Source organism: Condylostylus longicornis, unplaced genomic scaffold (genome assembly GCF_029603195.1).
Source record: "Condylostylus longicornis isolate FDR11 unplaced genomic scaffold, ASM2960319v2 ptg000010l, whole genome shotgun sequence".
In the NCBI taxonomy this organism is placed as follows: Eukaryota; Metazoa; Arthropoda; class Insecta; order Diptera; family Dolichopodidae; genus Condylostylus; species Condylostylus longicornis.
Window position 1 is genome coordinate 11,277,570 of NW_026577979.1, and position 19,678 is coordinate 11,297,247.

General features: G+C 24.1%; 2 protein-coding genes across 5 annotated transcripts in view; one reads left to right on the plus strand and one right to left on the minus strand.

Moving 5' to 3' along the window:
* The window catches only part of LOC129619154 (putative uncharacterized protein DDB_G0282133), a 30,111-nt gene extending 22,575 nt beyond the window's left edge, over positions 1-7,536 (plus strand). For 3 of the 4 annotated variants that reach the window (XM_055534251.1, XM_055534250.1, XM_055534252.1), the window contains exons 5-8: positions 66-936; positions 997-2,150; positions 2,353-4,600; positions 4,679-7,533. In XM_055534251.1, the coding sequence (XP_055390226.1) occupies positions 66-936; positions 997-2,150; positions 2,353-4,600; positions 4,679-5,469 (5,064 nt within the window). In that variant the 3' untranslated portion in view covers positions 5,470-7,533. Of the gene's footprint in view, positions 1-65; positions 937-996; positions 2,151-2,352; positions 4,601-4,678 lie in introns of all 4 variants that reach the window. The other variant, XM_055534253.1, reaches the window with a different exon arrangement.
* Positions 7,537-16,387: 8,851 nt separating this feature from the next.
* On the minus strand, positions 16,388-17,567 carry LOC129619101 (HIG1 domain family member 2A, mitochondrial). The gene is made up of 3 exons (XM_055534187.1): positions 17,288-17,567; positions 17,114-17,232; positions 16,388-16,486 (listed from the first exon to the last, which is right to left on the minus strand). Exons 1-3 carry the CDS (start codon positions 17,433-17,435, stop codon positions 16,445-16,447), a joined length of 309 nt encoding a protein of 102 aa, XP_055390162.1. The 5' UTR covers positions 17,436-17,567; the 3' UTR covers positions 16,388-16,444.
* Between the last annotated feature and the right edge of the window lie 2,111 nt (positions 17,568-19,678).

The following is a 19,678-nucleotide window of genomic DNA, read 5'->3' on the forward strand; positions in this document are numbered from 1 at the left end:
AAAATTTATTATTAAAATAGAAGAAAATTAAAAATCTATTTAATAAATTTTTCTTTAATATAAAGATATCTAATATTGAAACACTAGTTGATGAATTGTGCGATAAATTGAATGATATAGAAAAGCAACTAGATTCTGATGAAAACGAATATCAAACTATTGGGCAAATATTAAATTTTATAACTGTAGTTGGATCTGCAACCGAAACAAGTGATATTGGAGCTAGTACTAGTGTTTCGCTATCATCTTCGTCATCATCATCATCAAAAGCAACAGAAGCGGATAGCTCTTCTTTTGTTACATCTTCTACAGAAGAATATAGCAAAAGCTATAGTATTCGAAATAAAAATTCTATTAATTTGAATATATTTACTAAACAACGTAATAATAAATCTAATAAAGCTCGTGTTATTATTGATTTAAAAGATATTGAAGATCCTCGAAAACGTTATTATAATGCGTTTCCAGCATTAACTAAAGAGATGGAAGATTCTTTTAGAAATTCTAATCGTTATACCAAAGCACTTACATGGCCAAATGACAAAACAACGTCATTTATTCAACAACGTATTAATAACACTAATATAAATAATAACCTTAATAACAATAATACTAATAATAATAATAATATTAATAATAATAATAATAATCATAATAATAATAATAACAGTAATAATAATAATAATAATAATAATAATAGCAACAACAATAATTATAATAATTCACATAATAGTAGCAAAACTAATAATAATAACATCCACAGTATCAACTATAGTAATAATAATAGCAATAAACACTCTTTTAACACTGATAGTAACTATTTCAATTCTACTAATATTAATAACCAAAATGAAATGTATAATAAAAATAATCACAATTTAAGCAACATTAATACAGCTGGGGTGAAAAGAAAACCAAAACGTCGACGAAATCAAGGTAAACCTTGAAAAAATTTAGGCTAAAATTGTAAATAATTTAATTACTATAATATTTCAGCTTTATCTAAAGGCCGAACGAACAATAATCATCAACGGAAAAGTTCTTATTCAGGAAACTGTTCCCCAACCTGGGATACGGATTTCGAGGGATCGTGGGAAATGGGTCGCGACTTAATAAAAGAATTTATAGTCAGAGAAAATAACCGAAATCGTAGTACATCAGAAAGTGCCGCATATAATGAAGATTTAAGTAATATTAGTAACAAGAAAAGAGATGGTAATGTTGTAAATAACACTATTAATGAAGAAATTAAAAGTGAGAAATTCCAAACTGTGAATGATCGAGAAGAAAATGCTGAAAACATATTTTATGGTTTAACATCAATAAATCATTTAAATAAAAATTCATTTCTGTCGAATTTGTTGCAAAATAAAGAAAACTTGGCAACAAATTTAAATGGTCCAAAATTTCAATATTCAATTTCATCAGATATTATGCAACCCGAAATTTCAAGCACTACAAATGCTAACAATACTCCTTTTGTAAACTCTAATAATTTGAATGTTAATATGGATCAAAATAATTTATTAAGTGATGAGGGATATTCAACTCATGAAAATTTAACTTCATTATCAGAGTTAGATACTAGTGGCATGGAAAACATTGACACTGAGAAACAGTTTAAAATAAAAAATGATCCTCGTTTGAGTTCTGCGCAACGTCGCTTGTACGAAAGAGATATGATAATTGATAATAATGATGACTCTTCAATGAGTTTTTGTTCTAATATCGAGCAGCAACAGTATGATTTTGCACAATTTAAAGCGAAATTTAATAGCAGTGTTGAGGCATTATGGAGAAACAACGCCGATCAAAATGACAATTCCAATTTTTCAGGCACATCAGAGGAATTAAGATCCTTACCATCAGTGCAACAAAATCAGGGCTTAAATAGTTTTTGGACAAATTACTATAATCATCGTTATGATAATAATAAATTTGAAAACATAAACGAGGAAAATCAATCAGAAAATATTGAACAAAGAGATTTTTTATCTATGCCAAACCAAAATAATGTAATAACAGTTTCAAAACAGACTCCGTCTTTATTTTTACAAGATTCCATTTGGTCAGACTCATCAAAAAATTATGATGATGACGAAAGCTTTTATGCTGGTGTTAAAAAGTCCATGCAATATAAAAATTTTAAGGTAATTCAATAAAAATCAAGGAAATAGTTTTTTTTTGTAAATATACATAATAGGTTTTTTGGAATAGTTGTTTTTTTCTTTTTTTTTTTTTTTTTGAGGTTTATAAAGAATTTTGTATTGCTTTTGCTGTCTTGTAATATTAATTCTGTTTAAATTAAATAAAAATTGGGAAATTTATAAAGAATAAATATATTTTTTGTAGGAAAAAAGTATTTGTGAAAATTATCCCCATGATATTACAAAATGTCAAGAAGGTATTAACGAAATTACTTTTGAAGAGCAGCCTACAAATTCTGTGGATCATCAAAATTCGATTTCTAATTTGAATTATGGGGCTAGAGAAATGGTATTGCACAACCTCTATAATATTGCACCTAATAATCTACAACAAAATGATGCTACAAACTATGTGCAACCTTATATAAGCGAAGCATATAACGAAGAAATTTCTTCTTATAATAAGCACCCACAACAGACGTTTCAGCAAATAAGCCTTAAAGAAAATGAAAGTTTTATCAATGATCAGTACAGAAAATATAAAGATCGTTTCAAGTCAATATCACCACCCATAACGTTAGAAAATCATGCAAAGAGCAGTGCATTTATTGAGTATTCGAGAATTAAAAACCAAAATATTGACAATTCTCCGCAATCTAATTATCAAGAAGCCCATTTTGATAAAAATATGCTGTCCAAAACCTACGTGCCAACTTATACTGAAGATGAAAATTTGCTCACATCTGACCGCACACATTTTCGACCAATTAAACAAACCTATGTAGACGGATATGTATTTGACATATGCAATTATTTAGACGAAATCGAATATGAGAGGTCACATAGTGGATTTTTGTGCTATGACGGGGAAAAGTTTTTAGAATTCAATAAATTTGAAGGTGGTGCAGTTTTGTGTGAAGGTGATAAACATTCTCTAAACGAAAAAGTACAAGGTGCGCAAAATTCAAAATATTCTAGCAAAAATATTGTAACAAAGAAGTACGAAGAATTTGTCTTAAAATTTCGTATAAACAACAAAAATGAAAAATATTGTCAAACTGATCCACCACCACGAAGTCCACATGAAATGTCTTTGGAAAACATTACAGATTTGCAAAATCTTAGGATTAAAAATTTCAATGAAAACTATTATAGTCATTTTATTAGCGAATCAGAAAGTGAAAATGCCTCAAATTATTGTTGTTTCGAAGAAGAAAATAGAAGCTCTACCAGTACTGAAGATTATGAAAAATTTGATAATTCATTTGTTTATAGCTCATCAAACAACAATGGTACAATAGAATCAGCAAAAGCAGCAGCAGCAGTTATAATGGCAGCAGTTGCCAATAACAACAATCAGTTTGCTTCAAGTAAAAAATTACCAAACTGGTCCATGTTTGACATACGTCAAAAATGTTCGGCTAATATGGATCTAAATAAGTATAAGTCAATTGGAAATAACAACGATAACCATACTCTATGGGGCTCATGTGCAGCCTGTAATTTCAATCAAGAATTAGAGTCATTTCCGGCAAATCGCTTACTTAAAGATGAATTAAAAATTGAAGGCGATGAAATAATGTCTGACTTAAAATATATGCAAGATTTGTTTATTGGAAGTGATTGGGAAGAAGGAACATGTAGTAGTAGCGGAGGCGATAGCGATAATTTAGCTAGTGACATCGTTGAAACAGATTTCGAAATTGTCGGTAGTTCCGATAAAAATAAAAAATCGAAAAACAAAAAACTGTTATTTTCAAATGAAAATAATTTTTTATGTAACGAATCCGTTAAAAGCAATAATATGGAAAACATCCCATTTAAAGACGAAATGCAAACCGATTTATATTATAATGTTACAAAACTTATAGCTGATTTATTAAGACCAGAAAATGCAAAATCCTTGGCAAATGCTCTTGGTGAAGCAGCTATTCAAGCTGCTAATGTTCATGCAAAAATAAATAATAAAAATAATACACACAAGGAATATAAACGAAATGATACGGAGATTGAAAGTTTTTGCGGTGGTTTATTAACCAATGATGAGCAGATAATCTGGAAACATAATGAGCTGAAGCCTCTGGATAAATATTTAACACGATTTAATAGCAGCAGCAACAACAATAACAATTTACTTGATGCAAATGATTCCTCTGGGAAACTAAAATGGGAACACTCAAACTTAGCTGATATCTGGAAACAGGAACTTAAGACAAGCTCCAAACAAAATTTTCCAGGCAAAACTGAAGCTCAGTATAAAAAGGAAAATTTCGAATTTGAGCATTTAAAACATATCAGATACGGTAGCGATAATAATTGCAAATCTTCTAAAACATATTTTAAAAATAATGAAAATGAAAATCTGCCCAAGACTTATTCTAACAATATGAATCAAAAAGTTGGAACATCAAACATATCTGAAAATAGCAACATTCTCAAAGAAACTAACACGGGTAAGTTATTAAACATAAGTGAAATGAAAAAAAAACCGTTAATTATTTAGCACCTATTTCCATTAATATTTTTTTTAGAAAATGCAGAATCTTTAAAAAATGAATCTTCGACACCATTTAATATAAATAGTAATCCTTACTTCGGATTTACAAGAAAAAATAATCGTATCGATCGTAAACGTCGTCATTCAGCTTCACAAATGGTAACAAGTTCTTGCAATAAGGAAATATCTTCAATTATACCGAATGAAGGCCAAAATTTTTCCGAAATCGTGATATCGTCGACTAACAACAATAATATATCTAGCGACGTTTTCTCAAAAGGTTCATCAAATATAAACGAAAACCCAAGCAATACCACCATCAATAATATTATTGGTAATGGAAAAGAAAATTTAAAATTTGAAATAAGTAACAATTGCAGAAATTTTCTACATAATTACCAAAATATTATTGGTGGTGGTGATTCAAAAAAAGAAAAGAAACATTTCAATTTTTATGAAAACTTTATACTTGGTGGGAATAAAATCGAATTGATGGGAAAAGATTTGTTAATCAAAGCTAAGTTGAATGATTATGTTGTTAATATGAGTGATGATAATGATGAAACGAAAGTCACATCAACTACAACATCAAACGATACAACAGCATCATCAACAAGTGGTGCAACAATAATTTCTTGCAATTTATGGGCCCTAAACACTAAACTGGATATGGCTAAGGATTTTGATTCAAATGATTCAGCTTTTTGGCAGAAAAATATTGGTTATTTAGATTATGGCTACAATAATGTTGATGATATATCTTCTATTAGTCCTTCATCGATTTTAAAACATGTTGCATTGGTTTCTCGACCCTTAACTCGTTAAATTGAAAAGTAAATTAATAAAACAAAAAGCAAAACACAAAAAAAAAAAAAAACGAAAAAAATTAATAATTAATCCTTTTATTGTTTTGTTATGTTAACTTTTTTTGTTTCTTTAAAGTACAGTTCGTTTCAATTTTTATTACTGTTATATTCTTCTTTAGTATCCATAATTTACATATTAACTAAAAAAAAACTTATTTGAAATTTTCAAAATATTTAAATTTAGAAAGTTTTTTCGTTTTATATGCTACTGATAATGTATTTTGGGTCAAATTTGCGATTAAATACAAGAAAAAGTATTTCGAAAGCTCAATGCTTTATAATATAACTCCGAAACTTTGAATGACTCATTTAAAAATTTAAATGTAGAGTCTAGAAAATCGCAATTTTGCGTTAATATATTTAGCGTTCGAAATACATTATCAATAATATTAAAAAATTACATATGTATGTATTGGTTTAAATATTTTATTTCATAAAGTTATTCGAAATAACAGTAGTTTGGTGACTAAACTGTTAAATAATTTTTTAAAATAATGTTTACAAAATAACCTGTTTAAAAATGTTTCAAATATTGTGCTTTTTCGGTATTTTAAGTTTGTATTAAATATTGTATAAAATAATTTTACTTTGTATAATAGCAAAATTATGTTATGTACAAACTTTGAAATCCGAATTTTTTATCACATTTTTTCAAACAAACTTATACTACTGCCTAAAACAAAAAGAACTAAATCTACATAATTAAATTCAAACACAAAAGTTTTTCAGGTTTTTAACTCTTAATAAATTATAGTTTGAAAATAAGAAGAAAAACTAAAACAAAGACTATAATGATACAATATTTTGTTTAAAGTTTATATTTAATACATTGCATATTAAGTTCGTTCACTTTAAAAACCGAAAAATAAATTAAAATACCGAAAAAGCCTATCATTTCAAATATTCTAAATAATTAAATCCAATATATATGATTATAAGTCTACATTTTAAATTCTAAATGTTTTGTAACATTCAAGTTAAATTTTACGTATAATGTAAAAATTACATTTCTAAAACAAAAACAAAGTAGAACAAGTTAAAGTATATTTTTTAAATAAATTTAAAAATTCAAATATAAATTTTAATTTCAATCAATTCTTTTTTTCTTTTTAGTAATTAGGAATAAAATTCCTTCATAAATACTTGGTATTTACCAAACCAAAAAAAAAAAATATTTAAAAAAGTTTAAGAAAAGCATATATATTTCTTTTTTATGTAATAAATATATATATTTATAAAAACAAAAAATAAAAAAAATAATACATATTTCATATATAAATAAGTGAATAATGATGAAATTATAATTTTTCATTTTGAGTAATATATTATTTGCAAACACACAATTATTCAATTTAACGATTTATTAAAGTTGATGAATTTATTTATTCCAATTAGTCACTAAGCCGAATAGAGCCTTTTTTAAAGTAAATTTTTGGTGTTATAATTCTTATCTAATACTTTTTCCTGATAACTTAAATAGTGCAATTATAAAGAACTTTACAGTGCATTCACTTTTTATTGCATAAAGCTAAGTACCCTTTTTTTAATTAGAAATAAGGAAATATACTATTGGATAAGTCTTCTATACTGCGTAACAGCATTTTATAGAATTTGTTATTTATTTTTTAAATAATAACACAAGTACTACAGATTAACAAGCACCTAATTTGAAATTTTAATAAATTTATATTGTTTTTCAATCAATATTTAGAACTTTGCTCTGTCATTTGTAAATTTTCACTTTTATCTTTATAAATTCATTAACGGTAATAAATAAGTTAACAAGTTTTCTTTTTTATTTTCGTTGCGTTTTATTATTTTTTTTCCTGTTGTGTTTAGATGTATTTAAAATAGAACAAAAATGAAAAATATTAACATTATGTATGTATGTATATAAAAAATTTAATGTGTTTCAGAATAAAATTTATCAAGAGATTTGGGAAAAAAAAAAAATTTTTTTTGTTTTTGTTATTTTGAGAACAAGAAAATGTTAAAAACATTCAACCTCCGATTGTTATTAATTGTGTTGTTTGTATTTAAATTAATTTTTGCTTTGTAATTGATTATTTTTAAGTATTTTAGTTATTAATTTAATTATGTCGTTGATGTTTACCTTTTCTTTTTTTTGCTTTATTAAATTTACTCCTAACGTTTAGTTTTGGAGAGTAATCAACTTTTAGAAAGTTCGAAAAATTATAAAAAAAATAATTTTAAGTGTTTAGAAAATTTTAAATTGATAAAAGTATATTTTTGATATATTTTTCATGAGTTTTGTTAACGTGAATGAATCAAAAAGCTTATTTCAAATTCAAAAATCGCAAATCTTTAGAATTCTGATTTGACAGTTTGTTACGTTTTTGAAAAAATTAAAATTTCAAGTGTTTAACATGTTTCTGATACACATCAGTTTATTTAGATATTAAAATAAATTGCAGTTTATTAAAATATTGCATAATTTAGTATAAAGCTGCATTACGTATTACAGAAGCTTTATTGGGATCAAAACGACTAAATACTAGAAATATTGACCAGCAAATACAAGTTTTAAAATGTAAATGTGTTTTATATTTCTTTTTACAAAATGCAAATATAAGAAATAAAAAAAAAATTACGTAGAATTGTGGGACGATTCCTTTATTCACATTGTAAACCCAATATAATATAATATTTAAAAAAAAAAGGAAAAAATAAACATCATGACTAAAATATAAAGTGCAATCATAGATCTGTGTATAAATATTTAAGGTATTAATTGAAATACTACTAAACCAATCACACACATTCTACTGTTTTTATTTATTTGTTGAAAAGTTTTTCTTATTTATTTTATAATTTCTGTTTAACAACGAAAATTTTGTTTCTTATTTTCTGTGCTTTCTTCAAGAAACAGTTCTTTTTTTTCAATTAATACAAAATCTTTTATACATTATCTTGTATATATTATTATATATATGGCTATATATAAATTACAAATAGTAAATACATTTTAGATAATATTTTAATTTTATTGAATATAATAATTTCTACGATTAAAATATTCAATAGATTTATTTATTTAAAAAAAAATATAGCTTAGGATTAATAAAATTAGTATTACTTCACTGGTGGTATCATCTATTTAAAATTTACGTAATAAGCCTACAAAATTCGTGTTCTTATATTTTCGTTTTTATGGCAGTAAATTTATACACTCTATCAAATAAGCACTTCAAACAATTTATTATTTTTATTATTTTTGCTTTAAAGCCACCATAATTTTAACAAATGTAAAATATAAAAAAATTAATTTAAGAAATCTTAAGGAAAACAGTGAAATATAAAAAAAATGTTATAAAATTTGGAGTGCAGATTGCAGCAGCATGTTAATATTTAAGTAACATTGAAAAAATTTTCATTAAAATTTATCAAAAAAAAAATTTATTAAAATATAATATAATTCTTAAATATATACATATTAAAAATGAATATTAAATAATTTTAATTCATAGCTAGTAATATTCAATATATAAATTAAAGAAATTTGTTCATACACAATATGATTTGTAAGTTTCATGCTCTTAAAATACGAAAAATTGATTTTGAAATTCATATTCAAATGAATTTTTTTAAAAAGGACTATTGTTTTTTTTTCTTTTAGCATTGTTTCGATATGAAATTTTATAACTTGAATATTATGTTTTACCGTACTCTCACATTAAAATTTGATTAAATACTGCACTACAGTACTACACATTATAATATGTTATATTAGTGAGAACTTAAGTTTAATTTAAAGAATAAATTAATGTGGTATAAGATTTCAATTTAAATTAAGAAATTTCCAAGGTAATTTTAATGAGAGCTAACCTCAGAATTTTATTTGAATTTTGTTTTCTCTTAAATATCTTTAATATTATAGTGCTTTTGTACATTTTTGTTTTACCATAATATTTCCTTTGTATTACATATTCCTTCTTGGCATATTAGTAATTCTTATATTAATAAAACCAATAATTTTTATTTACATACTAAAAGTTTATTGTGAAAATTTATAAAAAAATATTCAAGATAAGAAAAATATTAATGTTATTATACAAATATGTTAAATAATTTTTTCCCTTTTGCTAATTTAATTCAAATTAATTTCAGTTCTTTTAAATCTTCCAAAAAATAAAATATTTTAAATACAAATCTTTGATAAAGAGGTAATCTAATAAAAATGTAATTAAAATTATTTTGAAATTAACTATTGTAAAGTAAAATGTAAAATGTAAAATTTGCAAAATTTTTCTAATTTTTTCTAAATATTTAATTTAACTTAATTTTTAAACACACATTTCTGAAAAAAAAATTGAAACAGAGATAGTGTTAACGATCGCTAATTTTTTTTTCCAAGTTTTACGATTAGTAACACATTTCATTATTTACAGGTGACAGCTTTTGCAAATCTAATTTTCGACTTGGGCGATTAATGAAAAATGTCAAGTATGTACTTACATATTATTTAAAAAAAAGAAAATTCTTCATATTCCGTGATTAATATCATATGATTTCAAATCTCAAAGTTGATTTTATTCTGAAAATTTCAACTTTTTTGCTTAATATTTCGTTACCTCAAGTGATGCGCCCAAGGGAATATAGGTGAATAAATTTGAATCTCTAAAGTCTTAGATTTAAAATAATTGAAAAAAAAATTTGTATTTAAAATTATTTATTTTTTTTTATATATGTATATATAATATGTTTTATAATATAATAGTAATAAATTTCATACAATCTATTAACTTTCACAATCTTTATCTGCACATTTAGTTAAAACTAAAATAATTGAAATGTGTAAAAGAAAAGCAAAAGAAAACTTGAATTTTTGCTTATTAATGAAGTAAAAAAGAAAAACTAATATAAAAATAGATTTAAAATATTTAAGCTAAGTAGAAATATATCTGTAATGATAACGTTATAATATAATAATAAATATATAATAATTCATACTTTATAATTTTCAATTTAAAAAGAAGTATATTCATTAAATTTAAAGTATATTCATATGTAATTTCATAATTTATGATATTTTCTAAAAAAATAAATTATGGAACTATTTTTAAATAAAATTCAAAAAAAAAAATTGAACTACAGATATGAAAATGATATTGTATATAAATGTGTACATAGATAAAATATTATTTATTAAGTTTTATCTTTTTATAGTTTTTTGTCTTTATTTTTTTGTCTAAATTTAAAAAATGGGAGATTCTTTGTATATTTATTTCCAAAAAAAGTAATCTCCTAATAAAAAAATACAGTTCGTATATATATTTAATAAGTGTGTAAATACATAAAAATACTGTGTACATTATACATACATTAAATCTAGTATGCGTGTATTATAAATTATATTTATAAATTATATATTATAACATAAGAAAGAATATAATGTATATTTCAAAAAAAAGTAGTTAAAAAGGAATTATTAAATTTAAATTTCCCGAAATTATTATTGATAAATGCTTTTTGAGTTAAAATTAACAAAAAAAAATAATTTTTGAAAAATAAAAGGAGGAAGAAAATAAAGCAAAAAAAAATACAGAATATAAGATTACCATGTAAATAATGTTAATTAAAGTAAAATCATTAAAAAAAAAAACAAAAAAAAAAGCAAAATATATATATATATATAATAAATGAAATATTATTAATATAATACAAAAAAACATTATGAAAGTAAAAAATCTAAAACAATTTTTAATTTTCTGTTCTTACTAAATATTTTATATTTAAACGCTGTTCGACTATTTTAAAATTTTTAAAGTAAAACATTAAGACAAAAGGATATCTTGATATGAACTGGCGTAAAATAAATACATTAAAAAGAATTTTGAGTAAATAAAAATTTGTCAATATTAAAACAAACTTGGCTTGAATTGCAGTGTAATAATGCTTTAGCATTTTGGCACAAAAGAAGTAACATATATTTATATTTTGTAAATTAAATTTAGAAATTTCACGATTTTTTGTTTCTGAAATTCTTTTGAAATAAGAAATCACTATATTTATTGCTTTTCTAAATAGGAAGGTTATGAAGACGTTTTAAAATAAAGTATCATGTATTGTATAATCAACCGAGAGAGAAAATATGAAAAAAAACACATATTTGAGAAAAAAAAAATGTTTAAATATATTACAATTTGCTAAAAGCTATCGCATTAGTACATAAATAATATACTTAACTAAGCCTTCACTAAATATAAAACATAAATTTGTTAGACAAAAAAAAATTTCATTATTCTTTTCGCATTATTATTGCTTCAATTATTTATTTTTTCTTTCCAAAACTAAAAAAAAACTTCTAATAAAAATTTGATTAAGGAGTCACATTCAATTTTACTTTTTTATATTGCAAAATAATAGTAAAAAATTGAAAAAACGCGTTATAAAACAAATATTTTAAATCAAACACTCATTAAAAATTAAATACGAGAAAAAAAAAGAAAAATATCACTTTGAGTACTTAAAAACATAAAAAGAAATTAAAGTGAAAAAAAAAATCATTAGCAAAAAATATAAAGAAATAAACATACTTTTATATTATTCAAAATTTACTTTTTCCAAAATAAATAATTATTTCTTATCATAATATCAATATTAATTTTAATTGTTGAAATTCCATTAAAGCACCAGCTACTGACGCTATGGGTTCGAAATTCATTGTTCAGTATGATTTTAATATCCCAAAATGTCGAATGTGAACTCCTTTATGAAGCACAAGAAACAATTTCGCAAAATATTCATAAAAAATGTAACAACTTATAGTGGAACAGTGGAAATTAACTTAAGTTAAAATACAAAGAAAAATAAAATAAAATTAGTTAAACAAGAAAAAAAACGGAATAGGAAGGTGTTTTGTGCCTTTTATATAAACTAAATAACAAAAAAAAAAGAAAAAAAAAACAAAAAAAATATGAATAAATTTATATAATATATAAAAAATATAACTATTGCAAAAAAGTAATTATATATATATATATATATGTAATTATAGGATTATAATTTATGATATAAGAAATAAAACTTTCTTGCATTTGAATGATCATCAAAAAAAAATCTCAGTGGCGACCATACAATAAAAAATATTTTTTTTTTTTGTTTTAAAAATTTAAATCTTGTTTAATGAAATGGATTAATGTAAATTAGAAAATAAACATTTAGTATAAATGTTAATTAATAATTCTATCAAAGATATTTTCAATACAAGATGTTAAGAATTTAAAAAACAGAAAGCCTATGATCGCCATTATCCTTTAAATGCTTTAAAGTAACAAAAAAAAAACACTATTTCAAAAACCATAAAAAATCACACAAAAAAAAATATTTAAATTACATAATTGCCAAAATAATCTGTCTACAAAATAAAAAAAAAAAAAAAGAAATTGAAAAAAAGAGAGTTGTAAATTTCAAATTTACAAAAAAAAAATGTATTAAAAAAAAAGCAACGGCAACACTCATAAGAATATATAAGCAATACTGTCCGTTTTAAATTCTTTTTGAGAAAATTTGCATAAGCAGATAATAGTTAATATTTTAATATATATTTATGTATGTATATATGTTCCATAACCTATATATGTATGTATATGTGTATTTGTCCTTAATTTTTAGCACTAGCTATTTATTATTAAATAAAAAATATAATTAACGCATTGTACATATTTTGAAATTTTTTTAATATTTCTTTTTTTTGAGTGTTGCCAAAAATCTATAATTCTGTTTTAATTTTCCATCTACATATTTTAAAATTTTGGATAAAATTGACAAGAAAATTAATTATTTTGCATAATAACTCCAAAATAAAAAATTTATTTATAATGTCAATGAATCAAAAATGTTAAATAGAAAAAGAATGAAAACTTTGAAACCAAAAGAAAAAATGAAAGAACTATAAACATGGAAGCATAAATCCAACATGCTTACTTTAGTAAATTTTTCTCAGTGTAAAACAAAAAATAAAATTTAGAAAATCTTTTAAATATAATATACAAAAATACAATATATTTTGTTACTATTTATATTTTATTTGGTAACGAAAAAAAAAATAAAAAGATGTTAAAAAGAATATTGTTCAAAAACAAAATATTTACATTTTTTAAATTTTTTTTGTTGATTTTTTTTAATTTAAATATACGTCAAATATGCGCTGAGAAAATCATGTGTTTTATTGTTTGTTTTATACTTACATTATGCATATACAATATTTTTGGGGCCGAATTTTTTCTACAACCGTGCCAATTTAAAGTAACCATTAAATGTTGGAGATACAATGCAGCTTGCTTTTTGCAGCTGTTCTCATAAAGAATTTTGCAGACAAGCTGGCTCACTTGACCAATTGCTTAAAGCGTTCAAAACGCAAAAACATTAAAGCAAATTTTCATATATGATTCGGCGCGTATGAAACTCATCTGCTACGATTCTTTAGGTCACTCCCGCACCGTTTCTTGTTCCACACGAGTTGTTATTTGCCTACGAAAACTGTGCCTTTGTTGTTTTTAGCTAGCACGTAAAATTATTTCAAGTTAGAAAAAATCAAATAGAAAAACGTAAGAGATGCATATCTGAATTATCAAAAATCCTTTTCATCTTCTTATATAAACAGTGCATTCAAAAATTTTACGTACCTGAGTTGCAATAAACGGAGTACGAAAATTATTTTCTTATTTAAGAGTTTCTAGTATAGCAGATTCTCTAAGACGAAGACATTTCAGCCATCAATAAATAACTAAGCTGTTTAACGACTTGTATTAAGTGCAAGGTTGTACATACATATTAATTTGCTATTTTGGGCAATTACCATAAATTCCCGAGCAAAGGTTAATTTAAAAAAACTTACTTTTTTTGCAATTAAATGTCTAATCGATATGCTGTTGCAAAATGGAAGGAAGAACTTTAAGGAATCTGAAAGAATTATAAAGAATAATTTGTGCGCCGAATGGGGGTACCTATTGCCAGAAGAAAGTTACACCTACATTTTTTAGAACTATCATTTTGTCAACATTCAAAATAGAAATTAGTACGTATATGTATATATATGTATATGTATGTATGTAAGTATGAATGTGCATAGATCCAGTAGATGTAATATTAACATCTGCAAAGTTTTCATAAATTAAATGTAAAATTTGTGGAATGCAGTGAGCGTGACTATAGTAAAATAGTCTATTGAAAAACATACATACCAAATATAACAATAAAAAAATATATATGTAAATACATCATAGGTAATTACATAAAAAATTCTAGGGTTTTCTGTCAGAACATGATATCTACATTTTTGCTATTTCGAGTAAAGCACCATTGAAATTTTTTTGCTTTTTTGGATTATTTTTGTTTTATTAAAGCATTAACGAGTCAAAGTTTACCGAAGATGGTTTAAAAAGTTAGAATTTTACTACAAATGTTACTACTAATACTTATTACATAATATTAACATTTTAACATATGTATTTATCTATATCAAATAAGATATACACTTTTTAAAAGAGCAATTAGTATCAATCAAAACTGAATAAGTTCACGTATCTAGTTTTGAATATTTGTAAACGTGTGTTTCACTTATGTGAAATGGAAATAAACGACATGAACATTTATATATGAAATGTAAAAATGGTTATGTGCAGATGTGTCATTTTCAACTTGAAACGAAACGGTAAAAAGGTAGAATAAATTTTGATTTCAAAAGTGTAGACCTTGACATATCTATATTTTAATGCCTGCTTAGAAAATTTTATGATCTCGAGAAGTGAATAACTGTTGATACCTAATTTTTTCAGAAAAAATTTTGGAACAATTGGTTAGTTATAATGTTCTTCAAGGTTTTTTTTTTAAAACTACTGGAAAAATTAAATTTTTTTTTGAGTTAGAAAGTGCTTAAAATTTTAAGTAATACTGCATTCATAACAGGCCTTTTCATAAACACAGTATATCGCGATATATAGCAAGAACTGCGCTGTATTTGTGTTCATAAACAAATGTTGCTAATATAGTTTGTTCATAAACATTGTTAATCTATCACAAAAATATTTAAATTATCATGGTGAGCGCAGTTAAATCAGTTGTACTTTTTGTTTACTAGTTTTTGCAGTTTGGTTTTACATTTTTAATTGTTAACTGTTGTACTTAAATATAACAAAATTTCCTTTTGTTTCAGCTTTCCTTTTTTGTTTTTCTTAATTTTTATTTTTCCTGAAATAGAATTTTTCACTATTTGGCCTAAAATAAATGATTGTTTTTCTTTAACGACATTTTTTATTCATTAACACAATACTGCAAATTCAAAATAGCAAAAATTTTTATACAACACTGTTAAAAATATAATGTGTAAGTATCACATTATTGTTTTGCAGTATTGAGTTTATGAAATTGCCTAACTTTTTTTGTCAAAAATGTATACATATATCATGTTCTGACAGAAAACTAGAATTATAAAGTATAAAAATATACTCAGGAAAATTATATAAGCGCAAATTTATTGTTATAAGTATCTTCTGGGTAAAATTATCATTATGTATGTATGTATATGTGTGTACGCATGTATGTACATACATAATTTCGTTCTTCATACATAAACATTACTGGTTATAAATATTTAAAGCTAAAGAAAATTAATAAAATATAAGTTATGTTAACACATTTTAATAAAAAACTGTGAAAAAAAAACAATGTTAGCATATTAGACCCCATACGCTTTACAGATTGGTTTCTTAAGTTCTAATAGATTAATTCTATTACCAAATTTAGCCAATACATTGAATTGCATTGGCTCCAACTATTATTTCTAATAAATCATATTGATCTAAATGGGAATTAAATTTGAGTTTATTTACACTGAACCAAATGAAAATCAAACGTTTTTAATAATCTTATTTATTTAATTCTATAAAACTAACTAACAATGATAAATTATTTTATTTTTTTGAATAGGAAAACGCCACTCCCCCAATAAGAGCCTGAAAATATCAATAACGTAAATAAGTATCTGTATAAATTTACTTTTTAAATATATGTATGTATGTACGTCGGTATTAGCATATGTATTATATGCTGATGTGGAATACTAAAATTCAAAATAACGAAAATCTACTAAATTGCTCTGTAATTCAGATTATTGGCTATTATTTCTGAGAAATTAAGGATTAAAATGTTTATTCAAATTCAAAGCAATTTTTTCAAAATATTACAGCGTCTAGTTGTTATTTTTTTATGTAATTTAAAATGCATTGTTTTGAGTGGGTCTACATTTATGGGTAGACCTCGCAAATCAAATATACATATGTACATACATACATGGTATGTATGTATAGACATTCCTTATTTATTTTTTACTTTTGTTCTATTTTATAATTTTTATATTCTATTGTTTCAGAAAAAGCAGTTAAATCTTTAAAAGTAACGGAAAAATTCAATCAAGTATGCACAATTTATTAATGCATAATTGATTGACCCGTTAGGTTTTGTTGATAAACAGGTAAGAATTTGTAAATTTTCTAAAGGAAATTCAAAGCACAATCTAGCAATTTTATCGACTTATTCGGACATGAAGTTACTCTACATGAAATTAAAAAAACAATTATTACCAAAACAGTAAACCCTTGTGCTAATATGCGCGTTCTCATCATTACCTGCGACATTCGCCGATCACCCTTCCGGAAGCTATATAAACCAAAAGTTAATGCTCCCGCTGTTGCTAAACAACCTGAAAAGCAATATTAAAGTCAAATATTTAAGAGTTATATAATATTTTATATTGCCTATAGGCACAAGAGGATTTTCTTTCATTTTGCGAATCATCTTCTCCTTCGTTGTTTCAGGGAGCTCTCCAATTTCCCCAAAGGTTTTCTTTACTTGAATCCATTCCAAATCGGTATCTGAATCTACTTTTGTTGTAGCTTCAACCATTTTGTTTCTTCGTTTTGTTTTATAAATAAAAAATGTTCTTTTAAATCCTAACTAAAATTACTGTCTTATAATAATTGAACTCTTAATGAGTTAAATGTGTAAATAAATATTCATATAAAATGTCAATTTCATAATATCATCAGCTGACTTTTCTATGTAATTTTTCAACAGTTTTTGAATTTAAAGTATGTAGAGTAGCCATAACATCTTTATAAAATGCCCACTTTTCGATATGTTATGTCAATAAGTAACAACGTAAGAGTATAATTGCAAGGCAGTATGTAAAGTATAAAAAAAAATAAAACAAGACAGTATAAAAAAATTTTCAACTATATAAAAAAAATTGGAAAACCTAATCCCGTATAAAAAATTTGCTATACTCTCAAATATTTGTTTTTGTAAAACTTTAGTTTCTACAGTTTCTAAGTTTTCACCAAGTCACTTTGGAAGCTATGTAATACCTTCATAACAAGCCATAAGCTACCATATGAATCGATGCAATTTAAACTACTTTAAATTTTTGAAGCTGTGTAAGAGTTTCCCCAATGCTTATAAAAACATATACTTGCATCTATATCTTGGACAGTTATTTCTAAGCGTTAAAAACGGAGTGGCAGATTTTTAATACTCTCCCATACGTACTTTCGTATGGATGGGTAGAGTACAGCGTGGCCACTTGGATACAATCTGCTAAAATGCCGAAGCTAACTACATTTGAAAATTTTGCTGAAATATGGTTACATTTTCTTCTCAAACACTAAATTTCAAAATTATTACAAAATTGTTAAAATGCTGCTAATATTAAATCTCGAAATTGCTATATCTTCACAAAATGTTATTTACTGCCTTTTCTAAGCAGATTTCCGAATTTATTAAAAGAAAGTAAGAAACATACTTTGTTAAATGAGTATTGTCTCTTCCTGCATTCAAGTTTAGAACATTTAGACAAGAACGTGCCAGAAATATTTTTTAAAATTTTAAACCAACCTTAACTTTTACATTTTTAAGAAATCTGACCTTAACTTTTAAAATGTAAGGAATCGTATGCGATTTCTTAAAGAATTTGCTATAAATAACAAAATTCACATACTTGAATAAAGCAAATTAATATTGTGTTAATTTGGATATTGTGATACATTTTGGATACATTTTTTCTCGAAGTTAGACAAATTTTGTTTTTACCGAGTGGGAACTTGAATTTAAAATAAATGTGCTACAAAAAACTGATAAACTTTTAGTGAAAAAACATGTTTACGGGAAAAAGCTTTAACGGTGCCTGACAAATTGACTTGCAGCACAATATCCATGTGAGATGAAATTTGTTACATATTCCATATTCATTACATAAGAAATTATGCTACATATTACATTCCCAAAAAAAGTTAAAAAATTTCTTGGAAACTCAGACAATACTCAGCTGAAAAGAAATATAAAAGTAGATTGTCAAATTACTTGAGTATTTATTTCGTTAAAAAATTTTTGACTTTTGATTACTTTTGAAAACTTATATTTTTTTATTACTGCCATCTGTTGAGTAGGCATATACAAAAGCATGAATATTTCCTTAGAACTTCAGAAAAGAAAAATAATACTTTTTTCTTAAAAAATTTTAAACATTTTCTACATTGAGTTTATATGGAATAAAATATTTTTTTTATATGAGCACTATGCTAAGTCAAAAATTTTTAAGTTCACTTAAAAAAAAATCCAAAATTAAATTGACAGATTAATGAACTAAATAATTTACTTAAAAGTTAATTATAAATCAGTTAGCAAAAATTAGTAAGTTCTTTTCAAGACGAATTATGTATTTAATTTTTAATACATAAAAAAATTATAAAAATGTTTTATAATGTATTTGATGACGTAAGAAACTGGTTCATGGTTGTTTACAATATCATGCTACAGTCATTTATATATTACATACTACAGCTCTTCTCGGGACCGAAATTGGACAAAAAAAATTTGATCACAATTTTGGTCCCGTGAATGTAGCTTTAATAAGAAAATTTATCATTTTTTGAAGTAATATTATTATTTAATCATAAATTTGGCGTTATTATTATTGTAATAATTATTATTGTAACTAAATATGTACATTTATTTTTTCGCATCTGTATACGCTAGTGCTTTTTTTTGTTACTTTAGTTATAAAAACAATCAGTTGCCAACATTTGGCAACTGAATAATTTTGATTAATTACGCCGAGTGAAACATAATTGGGATAAAAAGATGCACTTCAA

What these genes read in the sequence shown, in the direction of transcription:
- LOC129619101 (XM_055534187.1), bottom strand. Translation starts at nt 17,435, where the DNA reads ATGGTTGAAGCTACAACAAAAGTAGATTCAGATACCGATTTGGAATGG. An exon ending in AAATCCTCTTGTGCCTATAG is followed by an intron (nt 17,233 to 17,287) that starts GCAATATAAAAT and finishes ATTGCTTTTCAG; the next exon opens with GTTGTTTAGCAACAGCGGGA. An exon ending in CACAAGGGTTTACTGTTTTG is followed by an intron (nt 16,487 to 17,113) that starts GTAATAATTGTT and finishes TGATATTTTCAG; the next exon opens with GCTCTTATTGGGGGAGTGGC.